This window comes from Kogia breviceps, chromosome 15, assembly GCF_026419965.1.
Source record: "Kogia breviceps isolate mKogBre1 chromosome 15, mKogBre1 haplotype 1, whole genome shotgun sequence".
Classification (NCBI taxonomy): domain Eukaryota; kingdom Metazoa; phylum Chordata; class Mammalia; order Artiodactyla; family Physeteridae; genus Kogia; species Kogia breviceps.
This window is the reverse complement of record NC_081324.1, coordinates 83,911,402-83,930,264: the sequence shown is the minus strand read 5'-3', so window position 1 is coordinate 83,930,264 and position 18,863 is coordinate 83,911,402. Positions and strand designations below refer to the sequence as shown.

Sequence of the window (18,863 nt, the reverse complement as noted above, 5' to 3'; positions counted from 1 at the left end):
TCCCCTCCCCCAGTCTTTACTAGGGAGGGGGTTATGTTGTGGTTAAAAATAAATTCTTCTGAAGAAACTAAGATGACTACAGCAAACACTGCACGTCGCCCCAATCCTCTTTCCCCTCTGGTTTTCAAACACTCAGGATCTTGGTAAAGTGCGGTGTCTAACCCACAGCTTCTGCTGTTGTAAGTGAAGGTGAGTTACGGGAGAAGGGGGGCTGTTTAGCTCTGCTGGCGACGTGGTGGTCGGGCGCAGGGTTTCAATCTCAGCACTTCCGGCACTTGGGGCTGGGTCATTCTGTGCTGTAGGGCCAGACCTGAGCATCGTAGGGCGTGTGGCAGCATCCCTGGCCTCAACCCATGAGATGCCAGAAGCCCCTGCCCTCTAGTTGCGACAACCAAAAATGTCTCCAGACATCACCAAATGCCCCTGGGGGCCAAAATCAGCCCTGGCTGAGAATGCAGCCCAGAGAACAGGGTCAACGCATGTAGCCACGGCCGCTTCCTCACTACAGGAAAGTAACTCAAAGCCTGCAGGGGACCGAGTGTCACAGCAACCTCTCTAATGTAGACATTTCAATTCCTTAGCAGCAAAAGCCTTGACTCGGGCCTCAGATTCGCCCAAGGAAATGGCATCTGCAGCTGGCACAGTGGAAGCCTTCTCTACACAGCCCACACCGTGCGCTCGTGGCTGAGCTGTCGGAGACACTGCCGTACAAGCCTGGGTGTTTTTATATTATGTGCTGTTCTGTGTGGAAGAGTGCCACCCCGCCCCTCCTGCCCTGAATTCGTGTCCACCCAGAACCTCAGAATCTGACCGTATTTGGAAGTGATGTCTTTGCTGATATAATTAGTTAAGATGAGGTCTGATAAAAGAAACGTTCACATATTGAGATACAGAGAAGTTGTTCTGGCTTCTACATGAGTCCACTTGGATTTGATGCTAACTTAAATAGCTTGTATGTGGCCTATCAAACAGACATTGTCCATCTGCTTTAATTATTAAAGAAAAGGGCACACTGACCAGAAGTAAAGAATGTCCACATTGGGCTTCCCTGGTGGCGCAGTGGTTGAGAGTCCGCCTGCCGATGCAGGGGACGCGGGTTCGTGCCCCGGTCCGGGAAGATCCCACATGCCGCGGAGCGGCTGGGCCCGTGAGCCATGGCCACAGAGTCTGCACGTCCAGAGCCTGTACTCCCCAACGGGAGAGGCCACAGCAGTGAGAGGCCCACGTACCACAAAAAAAAAAAAAAAAAAAAAAAAGAATGTCCACATTGAAAATAAAGGTTATAGAGTTACAGATGTAGAAAATAAACATATGGTTATGGGGGGGGGGGTAAGGGAGGGAGGGATAAATTGGGAGATTGGAATTAACACATACACACTACTATATATAAAACAGGTAACTCATAAGGACCTACTGTATAGCACAGGGAACTCGACTCAATACTCTGTAATGGCCTATAGGGGAAAAGAATCTGAAAAAGAGTGGATATCTGTGTTTGCGTAACAGATTCACTTTGCTGTACAGCAGAAACTAACACAACATTGTAAATCAATTATACCCCAATAAAAAAAAATTTTTAATAAAGATTAAATGCCTCCCTTCCTAGGACACCAAGGCTGGTCCTCCCTTGATAATACGACTCCCTTCCCAGGTGCCAAGGCCCTGCTGTATGTGCTGTACATGTACGTGCTGGTCTGTTGTTTTGTTTGTTTGTTTGTTTTTTGAAACCCTGAAGACACGTATCCCTGACTTGTTTAATGTTCTTTGTTCTGACAGATACAAAACTGTGCTGAAAACCCCGCTTCTCCAGGGCAGCTCCTCCGAGTCGCCTGGGAAGCGGGCCCCCAGGCCGTAGCCCTCAGTTTGGCTCGAATAAAAATCTCTTCTACTCTTATTATTGATTGTTTATTATTTTCGTCAACAGGTCATAGTGGAGAGGGTGGGCCCTGAGTCTAATGACTGGTGTTGTTATGAGAGAAAGGAGGTGATTCAGACACACACACACACACACACACACAAATACACACAATCACACACATACACGCACGCACACATACACGCATACACACATGCACACATACACTATATATAAAAACACACACATGTATACACACATGTATACACACACATATATACATAAATACATGCACGCATGCACACACATACATACATGTGCACACACATACATGCATACACATGCACACGCACACACATACACACACGGCAGACAGCCATATGACGACAGAGGCATAGATTGGAGGGATGTGTCTACAAGCCAAGGAACATCAAGGAAGCCTACAGCCCCCAGAAACTGAGAGAGGCCAGGAAGGATCCTCCCCCAGGGCCTGCCCACACCTTGATTTTGAACTTGTAGCCTCTGGCACCGCCTCCTTCAAGGCAGTGCTGTTGTTCTAAGCCACCCAGTCTGTGGTCCTTGGTTATGGCAGCCCCAGGTAGTTAATAATGGACCTGTGCACACCCAGCACTTTCCCCTTGTACTTCTTACCAAGTCGCAGCTTCACAAAAGTAAAAAGCAGAAACTGATTCTCGTCTGGGCACGCGGACCCCTCCCCCCAGGGCCGCTCACCCCCAATTCCAGACCTGATGCTCTATCCACCGACTGGGTCTCTTCTTCCTCTTCTTCCCCCTCCGACCGGCCAGGAATCTCGCCGTCTTTAGAGCCACATAAAGCAAAAGCAAAAGAAAAAAGAAACGTAATTGTTCCACTGCTCTCCTTGGCACTGAGGGGTTGGTCCGTGACCCCGGGAGAGTCGTGCCTTATCACAGTCGGCTGGAGGAGGTCATCGAGAAGTCAGGACCGCGGCCCGGCCTGCGAGCTGACCCCGGGCAATCGGAGGCCCCTTGCCCCCGCCCTGTCCTGGGATGTCCACCCTGCCCACCGTGGGAGCCGTTTCAAGAATGCACCTGGAGAGATCAGGCGTGGCTGAGACCGCCAGACAGTGTGGGCGCCTGAGCCCCGGGAGGGCCTCTCTATAAACTCTTAGATGCCGGCGGGCGGGCTCGGCCAGCCACGCCCAAGACCGCCACCTACTGATCCGGAGTGGCTGCCTCTCTCTCTGGTCTCTCCTTGCCCTCCGTGTATGGGGGTGGTTTGCGAACCAACACACAGTCCCACAGAAACATCCCAGTCACTGGAAACAGCCTTAAGGGACACGCAAGAAAGATTTGTGCAAATTCTCCAGGAGATGAAGGACACAAGATGATCACGTGGTTACAAGCACCCCAAAGAAACATAAACGAGCAGCATGCAGGAAAAGAGAGGCTCCACTCCACTAATCATGATACAAATGTACATGAGAGCGAGGAAGTGCATCTACCTTTCATCTACGGGGCTGGCAAACATTTTAACGATAATACCCAATGTCGGCAAGGATGTTGGCAAACGGACACCTCATCACCGCTGCCAGGTGTGGACTGGGAGGGCCATTCTAGAGAGCAGTTTCGCAGGACCCATCCAAAGTGTAAATGCACACACCCGCCAAAGCCACAGTTCCACTTTTAGAAATCTCTCCCACGAAATACCAAAAGAGTACAAAGGTAGACGCACATTGTGACATCGTGTGTAAAATAAAATACTGTGGAAAGATAAATGTCCATTCGTTAGGGAATGGATAAGTAAAGTATGGTACATCTATAAAGTTACATAGATCTATAGGTACTGACATGAAAAATTCTGCAAGGTATCTTTGAGGGAGGACCAGTCACAACACACTATATAAAGAGTGATCTTATTTACGATTTCAGGAACTCTCTCTATATATCTACGTATTATCATTGTATACATACCATTATCTGGAAAGATATAAATGATGATAGATTGATTGATTGATCTGAGCAAAGATCTGGCAGGATATACACCAAACTACCACTAGTGGTTACCTACAGGAATGGGAGCAGGGCTGAGGGAAGAGGGAAGGATTATTTTTTCACTTTTTATTTTCTGTGTTTCTAAATTCTATGTTATGTGAATTTTTAGGAGAACATCTTCCAGTAATACTTACTGGAAGTAAGTATTAATTACTTAATACCGTATAATTTTGCAATTTCTAAAAATTACTGTGTAAAAATGTAAGCAAGTTATTAAGTGATATGGACAGGATGATTCCATTTTGTTATTTCAAGAAACAACAACAACAACAACAAAAAAGAAACAACATATGCTTAGCTATTAGAACAGCATCTTGGACTAACTGCTGCTGGTCTAGACACCCCTCTTTCCTCAAGACCACCCTGCCAGCATCTGTCTCCATTCAAATAATTTTCAACTAGGAGCAGAGAGAAGTCTTGACCAGGGGAGAGGCAGAAATAAGAGAGAAAAGAGGGGACATGCACTGAGCCCACTCCAGGTCCTCTGGACAAACCAGAGACCCCATAAAGGACCCAACGAAACTGTCCAAGGGCCTCTGTGAGTCTGCAGGCTTAAGAAGCAGAGAGTGAGTGACAACTTGAAACCCGGAGCTGGGGAGGAGGTCCCGTCTCCCCACCTCCGTCCAGAACCCAACCCCCAACACTCAACACCATTCTAGCGCCCCCAGGAGCAGCAGCTTTGAGTTTCTGGGGACGGCATCCTCCGCAGGGAATACACTGCCATTCTTAAGATGTGATGACAGTGAGAAAAGGAGGGGAAGGACGCTGGGGTGGGCTGAGGGGTGGGTTAGAGACAGACCAGAAACAGACGGGATTTCCGAGGACGCTTTGGGGGAATTAAGCAGGGGGACCCCCGGAAGTGAGACCAAAACCTCCTTTCACGTAGAACAGGGGCATCCTGGCAGCAGACACTGGGCTGAACACGTGGTAGCACACACGGCACAGGAAACAGCCACGAACTGTTAACAGAAGCCCTCAGAGGTCACGAGAAGTCCAAGTCGCATTCGTTTCTCAGGGTCTTGGTATACATATATTTTTAAGTGTACAAAATCAGGGTTACTGAAATATGGTACATGTAAACTAGTCAATCCTGTTAGTGTCTCTTTGTATCCAGAATTTCACTTGGTGATCCTGAGAGTCTAAATCCAAGGTCCTATTATAATGCAACATCCGGGTCCAACGGTCTGCCGGGGGAGGGAGGGGGGGAGAGAGTTAGATTCCAAAGGTTACGAGGGTCATCTCTCTGGGTGTCATTTGCAATTTGTTATTGTTTATTTACAGGCCTGGATTTTCCTACAGTGAATATGTGTATTATTTTGTGCAAAGAATGTACATTTAAAATAAATGTGCCTACGACCTTTTAAGAAAAAAAAAGTTCTGCCTGGCTCTGCCACCCCACCCTGTAAAGGGTCCTGTAGGGGATCCAGAAGCCTCGTGAAGACGTGACACGAGCACGGGAGCCTGACACTGATGGGACACGTCACACAAACCCGGTCCGTGACAGCTGCACTGCTACCGGTGCTCCTACTGGGAGAGAACTTGTGTGTCTCTCAATCTCCCTTCTGAGTGTCCCCTGCACTCTGTCCTGTCTCCCCCTCCCACCCGCCCCCCAGGCTGTCTCTGTGTCCCTGGGCTGGACCAGCCACCTCCACAGAAGGTTCTGGGCATCCGGCACTGTCATTATTTTTATTTAAAATGCTAAATTGTTCAACATAAACGTTTAAATCTACTGTAATTTTTTTTAAACCTTGTTTTGGTGTTACTTTACGATAGCACATCGGGAGCCTGGGAAGACAGGAAGGGGCACTCTTCTCCACCTCTGGGAGACCCTGTCACCATCTGAGAGAGTGAGGATGAACTGACCCTCTCAGCCCCTGGGCCACTCCTCTATCGGTCTATGACACGTCATTGGACAGCGACACATATTCTTCTGAGTCTTTACTATGTCACCTGTGTGGATGAGCTAGTTAACCCTCCCTGTGCCACAGCTTGCTCATCTGTGTAATGGGATAACAACACACCCACTTCATGGGATTGAGAGCTGATATACGCGTTTGGAACTGTACCTGGCACAGAGTAAGCGCTAAATGAGTGTGTGCTGTGATTATTCATTCAAGGTCTGACTTTCCAAGTGGGCTTGTCCAGGTCACCCAGTGCCTGGACTGTGCCTGCACACGGTGGGCGACAATAAGCATTTGCGGACTGCACGGGAGGCCAAGAGCGGGGTGGGCGGGGGTCTGCAGTCCCCGAGGTGGTGAGGTGGGGAAGGGAGCAGGAGGGGGCGCGGCGTGAGGGCGGCCGCGGGGCTCACCGATCTCCACCTCCACTTCCTCGGGCACCACCTTGCGGTAGAAGAAGAGAGTCGAGGCGCCCTCCTCGTCGCTGGTCTGGTTGAGGAAGTGCAGGATGAGGTCCTCGACCTCGCCGTCGTTGCGGTTCAGCAACTCCTCGAAGAGCTGGGGGTCTGTGATGCCGAAGGCGGTGTACACTCGGTCGCGCATCCACAGCACCCGTAGGTCGTCCATGGCGCAGCAGAGCCGCCAGCACCGGCAGCACCCGGCTCAGGGAGTGGAGCGCCGGGCGGGCCTCTGTGGTAACGGGCGGGCGTCTGTGGTAACGGCGCCCCTAGCAACGGGCGTCCCGGCAACGGCCGCCGCGGGCACGGGGCCCCACGGTCCCCGGGCGCCCTTGCACCCGGGTCCCGCGCTCTCAGAGGCACGAAGCGGGACCCGGGAGGGTGGCGCGGAGCCCCAGCCTGCGCGCAGAGGGGGGCCGGGGCTCTTCCCCCGGATGGGCGCCCCCTTCCTCCTGGGAGGACCGAGCGGAGCTGGACGGCCGCACGCCAGCCCCTGGGACGGAAAGACGTGTAGGAAGGCAGCCGACTGCAGACCTGGAGGAGCGCCAGGAGCCTTGTAAGTGCTGCATGCGCAAGGCCTCCTGTGATTCTTAACCGCCACCGCGTCTGGGGCTGTCCTGCCCGCTTTGTCGATAAGTTAACAGTGGCAAGATACGTGACAACAAGGTCACGGTACCTCGTAGGTGGTAGAGGCTAAGTTGGACGCCAGGCAAAAGGACTCTATAGTCTGAGCCCTCGGGTCGCTATGGATCAAAGCGCGTCAGAAGAGCAAATACAGGGCTTCCCTGGTGGCGCAGTGGTTGAGAATCTGCCTGCTAATGCAGGGGACACGGGTTCGAGCCCTGGTCTGGGAGGATCCCACGTGCCGCGGAGCAACTGGGCCCGTGAGCAACTGGGCCCGTGAGCCATGGCCGCTGAGCCTGCGCGTCCCGAGCCTGTGCTCCGCAGCGGGAGAGGCCGCAGCGGGGAGAGGCTGCAGCGGGGAGAGGCCCGCGCACCGCGACGTGAAGAGTGGTCCCTGCTTGCCACAACTAGAGAAAGCCCTCGCACAGAAACGAAGACCCAACACAGCAAAAATAAATAAATAAAATTAATAAACTCCTACCCCCAACATCTCAAAAAAAAAAATTCCTCCCTTGCCTCATCAGCTACCACTCCCCTTTTTAAAAAAATTTTTTTTAAATAAATAAAAAAAGAAGAGCAAATACACAGCGAAGATTCCCATGAAGGGGCGAGCTCCTTCTGGTGTAGCAGGATCAGGGAAGGGGGAGCCCCAAGAAGGGACGCTGGCTACAAAGTAGGAGAAGCCGAGCTCTTCAGCTTTGTAGCCAATCCAAAGCATAATAAAGCAAAACACCCACGTTTCAAAAATAGAGACAAATGTATTTTTCATTAGTAAAGGGAAGTTCAATACTGATAGGAGGACGCAAACTTGTCCCTTCATACATCTGTGGATCTTTAACTTGTTCAGTCGTTTTCCCTCGTTGGGCCCCTAGATTACTGGGCTGACCCTAAGAACCTAGCCTTCTTATCGGACTTTCCCATCAAGGAACAGGTGGAATGTTCTAAGTATTTCTGAAAATTCTAAAGCAAAGTTCAGCATTATTGGCCTGGCTGTTGGAAAACTACTACTCCGAACTGTCCTATTTTCATCACCTTGAATTAAGATTTCTTAATAACCTTGCTGGAGATATACCAGATGGCATGCAAGCAAACCTGGCTTTAAATTTTTAATAAAGTTGTTTTTAAATGCAGACTGCAGAACAGTTGAAGTTATTTTTATTTCTGTTTTCCAAAATGAATCAGGCCCTAAAGTGTCTGAATTTTTAATTCGTAAACATAAGAGTTACCTATCCTATGGTCTACGCCTTATTAAACTGCTGCAGAATGAAAATTCAGATCAGAATGTTGTTATAAAATAGCCATCCCAGAAATGAGGACTGAGTGGCATTCAGTGAGAGACGAGTCTCCTCAAAGTCCTAGCCCAACAAGCTGCCAGGCCACAGGCTCAGCATAACCCCCATCAAACCCCCTTTGCACTCCTTAACTCAGCGCAATCACGTTACCACGAGGACCTTCTTCACCCTTGCAGGGCGAAATCAAACTCTATTTTACTGAAGAAATCCCTTGGATTTTTATTTTAGGATGAACTCCTGAATTACAACTGGAAGATGTGGCAGTCGTGACTTTTCGTGTTAGGAAAATAAACAGATTAACTTAGCGTCATCCAGACAACTGACCATTTTTCCTCCGGATGCTTGCTATCAAGGGAATGAAGTTATGTCTGAAAAACTGTATACATAATAGTTCTACCAAACAGCTTAACAAACTAAATAGAGCAACTGCTCTGGTAACATGACACTGGAACCAGCAGCTTTACATTAAGAAAGAAAATTTACCTCGGTGCCTAAAAGACACCATCAAACTGTAATTCTAGAGAGCTCTTTCACAAAAATTAGGACTGACCATCCGTCTTTTATACCATTACGTTTTACAGTACTACATAGGTTTCAGTTGAAAAGCGACTCTTCACCCTCTGTTCTATGCCCTGATAGAGGCATTCACTGGAATTAAAAAGAGGCCCCCGTGACAACTGCCAATGGGGACAGAAAAAAATTCTAGCAGATCCTGTACGTCTCTTGTTTACTAGTCAGTTAACTAGTCAGTTAAAATGGTGGGTTTCCTAAGGATGAATTAGTTACCATCTTGGAGTAAAATAATAAAAATAAGAACTTGTGGGAGACACATTTGAAACCTGGGAGGCATTATTCAGATGTCGTATTCACCCAAAAGAAGCGTCCAAGCGCCTTTCTGAAGAAACTTAACGTTGACAGCAGCATCATTTTTAAGAGTTTCATCAGCATCGTTTTATGTTTGATATGATGAGGGACAGCATCTCATATAAGAGGAGCAGCGTGGAATCTTTACCACAATTTAAAAGGTTTAATGTGAGAGTCACAGTTATGTCATGATGTTCAATTCATGCCTCTCAGCAAACAGGCCTTGAAATTACCTGAAAAGATATGCTTAAATTCAGGGCTACTATGATCTTAACTTGTAATGAAAACCCCAAACTCTCCACCACCAGCCAAGGTGAAGGAGACAAGCGGGCCTCTTCGTGGGAGTTACTCAAAATGTTAAGAAAGCGAAAATACCGCAGGTTTCTTTTTGAAACTAATTATCTAAGATCAGTTACAGTAAAATATGAAAAACAAACAATTCACAAGAATACAGGACAGATCAAAATGTTCAATAGGACTGACTCAAATGTCAAGTGAAAAGATGAATTTAATCGGAAGATTATACATTAATGGCTTAGTAAGAATTGGTTTTCAACTGATCTAAATAGTTTTTCAAAGTTTAACTCTAAATGCCTTTATTAGACATTTATTTTGAATTAGTCTGAAAGTGAATCATTATAATTATACTGTTCTCAAGGATAGGTGCAACCTCTTCATGGTAAAATATCTTAATTTATATTTTATTATAAAAATATATAAAATACTACTTTTTACCTTTCCTTCACTCAGTGTAAACCCCTTTTGGTTCAGGAACATCAGCCAAGCTGGTCACTAAGTTCGAATCATATCCATAGTACATCTTCTATGGTCACACTGGATTTTAAGGCTCAGTACACAGTTTATCATCCCAAACATACAACGATCATAATTGGTTTCATGTAAGGATAACAGGATAAGAGTCTTTAAAAAAATATACAAGTGGGATAACCATTTGTTGCATGTTATTTTATCCCATTTTCTCCAATTATTAAAACAAGACAAAATCGTAGAAACAATTCTACTTGTAATTCTAGGTAGCATACGATCAAAAAAGTTTGCATACTTTTAACCAAGCAAAATAAATGTGAATCTTCTGGTTAACCATCATTAAATTTTTTTAAAAACTACTTAACTTCAGCTGTTGGAAAATATTATCTGACAACTTCAGGCGACAGAATAGCTCTAGCTTTTTTAAAAAATAAGTTGAAAAGGAATCAAGTATTTAAGACCATTTTCAATTAGCCATTCAAAATTGGCTTCTCTCCCCCAAGGCTATATTTTTAAAAATACCTTTAACATAACTTTTGGCATTAACTTCTATTTGCTCATGATAAAAACTGAAAGAAATTGATATATCTGAAATTGAGAAACTTTACAAAATATTTAACATATGAGGAAGAGGTATATCTTACAGAATCATTTGGCGATCTCATAAGGCAGTTAACGAAGATGGAATTTTTCCTATTGTCAATGTAACATAAGGAAATTCTACGACAATGATAATTCTCCTCAAATCTGAAAGCTTGTTGGATACGGCAATAGATCATGCCGTGTCGTCACTAAACTTCGAAGAAAGTAATCTGAGTGAGAAAGGAACAAATTTGGTGCCTGCACCAACGTAGAATTTGTTCTGAAATTCTACCCTAAAAAAACAAAAACAAAAACAAAACGTGTATTAATGAAAGATTCTGAATAACACTTGCTACATTTCTTAAAACAACACCCATAAGTTAAAAAAAAAAAAAAAGTTCCTGTGCTTCTGAAGTTGCTTCATTCCATACATGCTCTTGGCACAAATACTTTTACTTAGATAAAATACACACACACACACCGGCCCTTTGCTGGCTTTCTCATGAAGAAAACGCTGACACCTCACGTCACCTCCCACCCTATGGACATACACTTGAGTATTACGAACCTCTCTCTCCTTAGAAACTGGATACACAGACAAGTAATCTGATATACACTGTAAAACGTTAAGAAATATGGTTTACAATAAGATAAAGCAACCTGTCAGACCCAAAGTGAATCGAAAGTGTGAAATACACAAAATTATTCAGCAAGCGTAAACTCGCTATTATGTGTCGGCGACAAAAGCTCAGAAACAAAGTACAATCTTAACTCAGGGGATCAGGATAGAGACCCCAATCCCGGGAAGGGAAGAACTAGCCTAAGTAATATCTGTATACATATACGTATCACTGGAACTGTTACACGTATATGTATGTGCTGGGGGAGGAGGGGGGTTAGATTTTTTTTAAGTAACAGTTCCAAAGCTAAATTCCAAACTCACCAGTGGAGGCGGATGGCGTGAAGAAACGCAGAAAGCCCTTCCATGATCAAAAGGATGAAGACTGTCAAAACTGCAAAGAGAGCCGTGACCGGAAGCAGCAGCAAGACCCCGTAGGCCGTGTCTACGCGGAGGCCGACCCGCATCAGCATGGCCCACAGCACGTCAGATAGCTCTGCAAGGCAAGCGTTTGGCAGAGTTCACTGCTGGCTCACCTTCAGGGAGTCACTTCGATTAGCTAGGTAGACTGGGTTTCCTTCGGAAACAATTTTGAATCGTCACCCCTAAAATACACACACACCCATATAAGACAGACGTAACCGGCTTCCCACGTAGAAGTTAACCGGCAACTCGATCATCTCAAACACGGAGGAAGACTTGACATTCCGGAGAAATCAGAGGCCTGCCTGCCTGCCAATGAGAGATCCTGACCCAAAGAGGGGTCCGGCTGGCTCTGTCCCAACGCAGCACTGGGCCAGGCAGCGGGAAGCTGGGCGTCGGTCCTGACTCGGCTACTAACTGGCCGGGGGGGTGGCCGTGCGCCAGCACCAGCCCTCCCTGGGCCTCAGCCTCCTCCTCTGTGATGTGAAGATGATGGACCCCCTCCGGCCAACGTAACAACAACAACAAAACCTCTATCATCTGGTAGTTTTCCCAAGTGCGGTCTTTGCACAGTAATGCAGGGGCGGAACAAGGACCGTCCAAAGCATCCTTAATGGTCAATGGGAAAAATTACAATTGTTCTGGGACCTTTCCAAATTCCCGTCAAAGCATTAAAAACTCTCCTACTGTTGGTTATAAATGTACAGAGATATGTAAAAAAAAAGAGTAAATCTATTCTTAAAACATTAGAAGCATTGAGCATTCAATTGCTGGGGGTTTTTGGTAAGAAGAACTTATCAAGGGTGGTTTGAACGGCCTTCTTCTCATGTGACTTGGGCTTGCTGGGCACCTTGATGCGGAGTGAGGTATTCTCCCCGAATACCTGGCATGCTGTCCTACTCTTTTCTGAGTTTGGATCAGCTTCTAACACAGTAAGCTTTGCACCTTCAATGTCCTGAAATACCTCCTAGAGTCCCTGTGGCATCACTTCTGGGACACCTGCATCCTCTTTCTGTATATCACCAAGTTCCTCTGGCTGCAGGTTTCGCCTCTCGAACGGCACCCGTGTCACGGCTCCCGTGTCAGCTTTCTCCTAACCTCCAGGTACATTCCATCTGCATCTCACTGCCAGCGTATCACTGTTTGTTCCTCTGCTGCCCTTTTCCGTCTCTGTTGGCCAACTCCCTCGGTCCAGTGATCCGTTTCTAAATGCCTTGTGGGTTTACCGCTGGCCCACAAGGAGCCGACACCACCATGCGCTTTGCTGTCTGTGCGTGAACCGAGCAGCAGGTGCACAGGCACCGATCACGACAGACTCTGGAAGCAGTGGTGTGGCTGGTCTCCGACTGTGATGCGCGGCTGTGCTGTTTACACAGTGACCTGTGGGCTGAAGGGCCAGCGGCGAAGCCTGCACTTTGTACCCACACACCCAGCTTTTACTGCAGTAACTGCAATTTCAACCACGCTCTTGGGGGGCCGCTGAGACTTAACTAAACGCAGGCAACTGAAATCCACACATCACAACTATTAACCAGCACTGTTTGAGGACTTGCTCGGCATAACTAGACACTCACACTTGGTAAGGCAGCACTGAACACAGTAACAGTAACAACAGAAACAATAACGGCCAGAGCAGAGGCACCGAAATGCCCGCGCCAGGCGTTCCCGAGCCTCCTCGGTCCCTGAGGCCCCTCGCGTGCCCCAGTGATTTTTTTCACAGCACGCGCAGGCCAAAAGAAATACCCAAGAGACCAGTGCAGTAAGTAGTCAAGTCCAAACAACTTAACAGTCCCTGTTCACACAGTATCCGAAAAATGGTGCCTTTTCCACCAAAATTTTTCAATGTCCCATGGTGCCCCATGAGTTAACGGGGGCGCTGCGGGGTGTCTCAACACAGAGTTTGGGAGCTATAGGTCTAAGCAAAACTTACGTGCATGAGCCAAACTGAGTGCCCAGAGCCTCAGGTACGAAGCGGTGTTGGAGATGCATCCCAGACAGTACTCGATGGAATGAATTACTTGGGTCATTAATATTTCTCCAAAATTAAACTGAGAGAGAGGACACAACATGTGTTAGACTCCACCCGTGACAGGCTTACTTCCACAAGCTACAAGTCTGCTCCACTTTCAGGATTGCAGTGAAAGGACTGGCTTCTGGAATACCGGTGAGGATGTGCCGGCGTGTGGGGGACAGAGCTCTGCTCACAACTCCGCCACTAACCAGCTCCCCGACCCGCAGAGCTCCCGCCCCCTTGTGCCCAGGCCGCGGTCCTGCACGCAAGGTGAGGGTGGCTGGACCAGAACTGTGATGGCACAAGGCCCACGGCCCTCAGGCAGCCCAACGAGGTTCCTGAGGTACTCTTAGTGACTACAAAACGTGTAATGAGAAACAGACATCTACCAACCACAAGATCAGGAGACTGAACGCGCGCGTGTGTTTAATAGATAAGAGCATCTTAATACGAGTCTGACAAGGGGAAATTATAAAAGAGTCCCTGATAGTGAAAAGGCCGTAGAACACTGGGAAAGATGGCTCCCACATTCTTTCCAGCTCTGCTTTTTACTTTTTTAATGACCTTAAAAGCTTAATTATTAATTGTCCCAAATTAAAACACTAAATTACATAGTAATTACAAAAGGTTGACTGTAAGAAATTCTGTTTGGTCCTCATCGAACAGTCAAAAAAGTTTCCAAGAAAATAAAGCAGACCAGAGTAACAGACGTGCTCTGTTCTGTCTGCCAGGACTGTGCTTCCCCTTCTCGGGGAGGAGCTGCTGCTTCTGCCATCTGACCCTGTATCGCACAGTTGTTATGGGCTGAATTGTGCTCTCCCCAAAATCTGTCTGTTGGAGCCCTCACCCCCAGTGTGACTGTGTTTGGACACGGGGCCTTTAAGGAGGTAAGTAAGGTTAAGTGAAGTCACAAGGGTGGAGCCTGACCCAATAGGACTGGTGTCCTTATAAGAGGAAGAGACACCAGAGAGGCACGCACAGCGAAAAGGCCACGTGGGGACACAGCGAGAAAGCGGCCGTCCACAAGCTTGGGAGAGAGGGCCCAGGAGAAACCAACCTGGCCAACATCTTGACCTTGGACTTCCAGCCTCCAGAACGCTGGGAAGTACATTTCTGTAGCCGAAGCCCCCGAGTCTGTGGTCGTGGCAGCCCATGCAGACTACTGCAGCAGTCACTGGTCTAGGGACGGCGAGTGACCCCAGCCAGGCCAATCACAGCACTTCCCTGGGGTCTTTCCTCATGGTAACAAGCAGGGAAGTGCGCTTTTCTCTGACTGAAGAAGATGAGCCCAGTGCCCACTGTGGCCACGGTTCCAACACCAAGGGGCCAACTGGCTTCAGAACGTGAAGCAAACTTGCAAAGAAAAACTAACTCAGACTTGCTGGGATTGGAGATCCAAAGCCCCACCCTCCTGAGGCCCACTCTGGCCCGTCCTGACGTAGGCCAGCAGATTCCCCTTGAAGCCAGTGTGAATAGGATCTCTTTCTTACAACTATGGGCAAGTTCTAATGAAGATGAGAGTCTTCTCAAAGCAATGTTCACGGCACCTTAAGTCACTCAGCATCACAACTTGTAATGTTAAAACTATAAATCCCGCTGTAAGACTGAAACTCACAAAACGTTAACCCAGAATCATTATATTATGATGACAATTGTATGACCAGAACAGCACGTGGAAAGCTTTGAGTAACGGTTGTTTTGCTTTGAATTTTGTTTTCTAAGATGATTCTTATCACTCTCATAATGACGACCATCTCTGTGCAAGCCTGGCTCCTTACCTAACGTCACCGTCAGTAACTGAAAAGGTTACCTCTTCGCACGTCACTTCTCTACATCCGTCTTCCATTTGGTTGTTTCCCTCTTCTATGTCTTGGCTTCCCAGCAAAGACACTTCTTCCTCGCTCTCTTTCCTTACAAGTGTGTAACCACCCTAAAAACAACCCAAAGAATACGGAGTCAGTGCCTTTAAAATCACAAGGTTGTGACAAAATCAAAGTTAGCGCCTCTTCGATTCTTTTAAAGATTCAGTTCTTTAGGAATAAAGAAAAAAGTCCTTTAGAAGAAAATGAGCATATCATACCCACTAGGATGGCTATTGTAAAAAAAGAAAATAAATAAGTGTTGATGAGGGTATGGAAGAACTGGAACTCGTGTGCATTGCTGGTGGGAACGTAAAATGGTGCAGCCACCGTGGAACGTTTGGTGGTTCCCCAAAAATTAAACAAAGAATTACCATTTCTGGGTATCTACCCAAAAAGAACTGAAAGCAAGGACTCCAACAGATATTTCTACACACATGTTCTTAGGAGCGTTATTCACAGTAGCTGAAAGGTGAAAAGAACCCAAGTGCCCATTCATGGATGAACTGATAAGCAAAGTGTGGTCGATGCATATAATGGAATATTACTCAGCCTTAAAGGGAAGGAAATTCTGACACAAGCTACAACATGGAGGAATCCTGAGGACATGAGGCTGAGTGAAATAAGTCCGTCATAAAAGCAGAAACATTCTATGATTCCACTTATACGGTACCTAAAGTAGTCAAATCCACAGAGACAGAAAGTAGAAGGGTGGGTGCCAGGGGCTGGGTCGAGGGGAAACGGGGAGGAGTTGATATTAACGAGTAAAGAGTCTCAGCTCAGGAAGACGGAAACGCTCCGGAGGCGGGTGGCGGGGAAGGCTGTGCGGTGTGAGCGCACGTAATCCGCTGAGTGTGCACCTAAAAACGGTTAAGACGGACAGTGCGTGGCGGGTATATTTTACCACAACTTATAAAAACGAACATGAGGAACTAGACACACAGGAAAACAGTCTGGAAAGAAACTCAACAAATGGTTAACACTGGTTATAACTGGGTAGGAGGACTTAAGGGCACTATTTTCTATATTTTCCACGTTGCCTTTAGTTATCTTATTTAAATTAAAAAGGAAACAACCTTGAAAAATCAAGAGGCGAGACTAAGGAACAAAAACGCTTGAATTCTGACAAGCAGCACTGCGGGATCCCGCTCCGTCTCCTGACGGGTCTGCGGTTCATTACCAGAGGACCAGCTTCCCGTGCCCAGACACGGCAGGCTCTTTGCACCACGCTTCTGCAGAACAGGCAACGCGGAAGTTCTCGACAGAGGAAGCTTTGGCTTTTAAATCAGAGTCTGGGACCCCATGGAAGGCGTTTTCTTTCCAAAACCTTTCCCAACTAAAAACGGACTTTGCTCACCACTTACAGACATGCAGCCAAACCCACGCTTACCCTGCTGACCCCAGAGCAACCGCGCCCGTGGTGAAGCCACCACAAGAAGAGTGGTTTTCCCAAGAAGAGCACAGGGACAGACAACGCTGTGATGGCCAGAAGCAGCCTCTGGACGTGCTCCTGTTGGTGCAGAAGGGGAAGAAGCCGGTGAACACGTGACGACGTGCTAGCTGTGTCACTTAAACTAGTGGAAACCCAAGTAAAATGTCTCTTTATTGATTAACAAGGTGCATAAAGTAAATGCAAGCTAGATTACATTTGCCAGCGCAAGTGCCAGTTCTCTGAGGGCCTGGCTTAGTCAGAGGTCGACTTCAAAGAAACTGGGAAAATGGATGCATGGGCAGCCCTCAGGAACCCTCCAGTAATACACTCTCTTCCCACCAGTTTTCATGGCTACTGAGGGGCAGCGAGTTTGGATTACACAGTCTGACCAGGGCCCCCGAGACAGCACTCAGAGCAGGGTGGCACCCTCCTGTGATAACACCCACAGGAGCAGAAAGCCCCTCTGGTGCCTGGGAGGCCTGTGGAAAGCACCTTTCATCACTCTCCTGACAAAAACAAAAAGGCTATCAGGAGGACTTCCTTTGAGTTCTTCACAGTGGAAAACACAATTGCTTACCTGCCCTGGGTAAAGACCACCTGTGTCACTAGCTGGGAATAAAAACATGTTAATAAATTCAATCAGGATGCTAGGAGCGACTCTGGAGGTTTCTGCTGAATAAACCAGCCACTTATAGACAATCATAAATATAAGGTAGCCAAAGATGCAGAGCATGAAGAGAAGTTCTGGGATGGAAACCAGATAAATGTTGAACTTCTTCCTGAAATGTCTAGGGAAAAAAAAAAAAAAAGGAATCGATCAACCCATGAACAACATTGGACTAAGAGAAAAAGAAAAGAGTAAATTGATCTTAAATTCTCTGTGACAAAGTCTATCTCAACATAACATCATCTGTCTTACGATTCAGATGTGACCACGAAGAAAAGAGATGTGAGGACAGTAGAGATGACTAGTGTTTCACTGTCAGATCCAGCTAGAGAAAAAAGACATAATTTCGTTCCCCTAATATACCAGCTCTAAGAACCAAACAAAAGTTTTCTGATTTAGAAAATGGAAAAACGATATGACAAAAATCACCTCTGGAAATAAATACGAGTGTACATGTTGCATGTCTCCCTCACTTGAACGTAAACTCCATGAGGACGAAAACATTTTTCTATCCTCCTCACTGTTCAATCCCTGGTGGCTAGAACAGCGCCGGGCACCTTCTATGTGCTCAATAAATATTTGCTGAATCAATGAAGCTGCCAAAAACCTTATCATCAAAACAGAATTGGGGCTTCCCTGGTGGCGCAGTGGTTAAGAATCCGCCTGCCAATGCAGGGGACACGGGTTTGAGCCTTGTCTGGGGGGATCCCACATGCCATGAAGCAGCTAAGCCCATGCACCGCAACTACTGAGCCTGTGCTCTAGAGCCCACAAGGCACAACTACTGAGCCCACACACCACAACTACTGAAGCCCACGCGCCTAGAGCCTGTGCTCCGCAACAAGAGAAGCCACTGCAATGAGAAGCACGCGCACCGCAACAAAGAGTAGCCTCCGCTCGCCACAACTAGAGAAAGCCCGCATGCAGCAACGAAGACCCAATGCAGACAAAAATAAATAAATAAAATAATTTTTTTTAAAAAAACCAGAATCATAGGACTTCCCTGGTGGCTCAGTGGTTAAGAATCCGCCTCCCAAAGCAGGGCACATGGCTTCAAGCCCTGGTCCGGAAAGATGTCACATGCCACGGAGCAACTAAACCCGTGTGCCACAACTACTGAGCCTGTGCTCTAGAGCCGGAGTCACAGCTACTAAGCCCATGTGCCGCAACTACTGAAGCCCACGTGCTCTAGGGCCCACAAGCCACAACCACTAAGCCCGCACACTGCAACTACTGAAGCCCACACTGACTAGAGCCCACGTTGCGCAATGAGAGAATCCACCGCAATGAGACCCGCACACCGCAATGAAGAGTAGCCCCCGCTCGCCTCAACTAGAGAGAGCCCACGGGCAGCAGCAAAGACCCAATGCAGACAAAATTTTTTAAAAATAAAAATAATAATAAATAAATAACAGAATCATATTAATACAACAAACCACTACGCTGGCTGCCTTTAAGATCCATGTAGTCTGCCATCA

The 18,863-nt window shown here is 47.2% G+C and overlaps 2 protein-coding genes across 4 annotated transcripts in view; both read right to left on the bottom strand.

The window, feature by feature from the left end:
* The window catches only part of DNAH10 (dynein axonemal heavy chain 10), a 150,165-nt gene extending 143,558 nt beyond the window's left edge, over nucleotides 1–6,607 (bottom strand). Inside the window, exons 1-2 of one of the 2 annotated variants that reach the window (XM_067015312.1) lie at nucleotides 6,200–6,607; nucleotides 2,588–2,673 (exon numbers count right to left, since the gene is read on the bottom strand). In XM_067015312.1, coding sequence (XP_066871413.1) covers nucleotides 2,588–2,673; nucleotides 6,200–6,413 — 300 coding nt within the window. In that variant the 5' untranslated portion in view covers nucleotides 6,414–6,607. The remainder of the gene's footprint in view (nucleotides 1–2,587; nucleotides 2,674–6,199) is intronic. The other variant, XM_059040733.2, reaches the window with a different exon arrangement.
* Nucleotides 6,608–7,606: 999 nt separating this feature from the next.
* The window catches only part of ATP6V0A2 (ATPase H+ transporting V0 subunit a2), a 37,878-nt gene continuing 26,621 nt past the window's right edge, over nucleotides 7,607–18,863 (bottom strand). Inside the window, exons 15-21 of one of the 2 annotated variants that reach the window (XR_010836937.1) lie at nucleotides 17,296–17,506; nucleotides 16,677–16,796; nucleotides 15,238–15,357; nucleotides 13,347–13,464; nucleotides 11,318–11,489; nucleotides 10,437–10,667; nucleotides 7,607–9,257 (exon numbers count right to left, since the gene is read on the bottom strand). Coding sequence is in view for 1 of the 2 variants with exons in the window: in XM_059040654.2 (XP_058896637.1) it covers nucleotides 10,568–10,667; nucleotides 11,318–11,489; nucleotides 13,347–13,464; nucleotides 15,238–15,357; nucleotides 16,677–16,796; nucleotides 17,296–17,506 (841 nt within the window). In the remaining variant the exon portion in view is untranslated. Of the gene's footprint in view, nucleotides 10,668–11,317; nucleotides 11,490–13,346; nucleotides 13,465–15,237; nucleotides 15,358–16,676; nucleotides 16,797–17,295; nucleotides 17,507–18,863 lie in introns of both variants that reach the window. The other variant, XM_059040654.2, reaches the window with a different exon arrangement.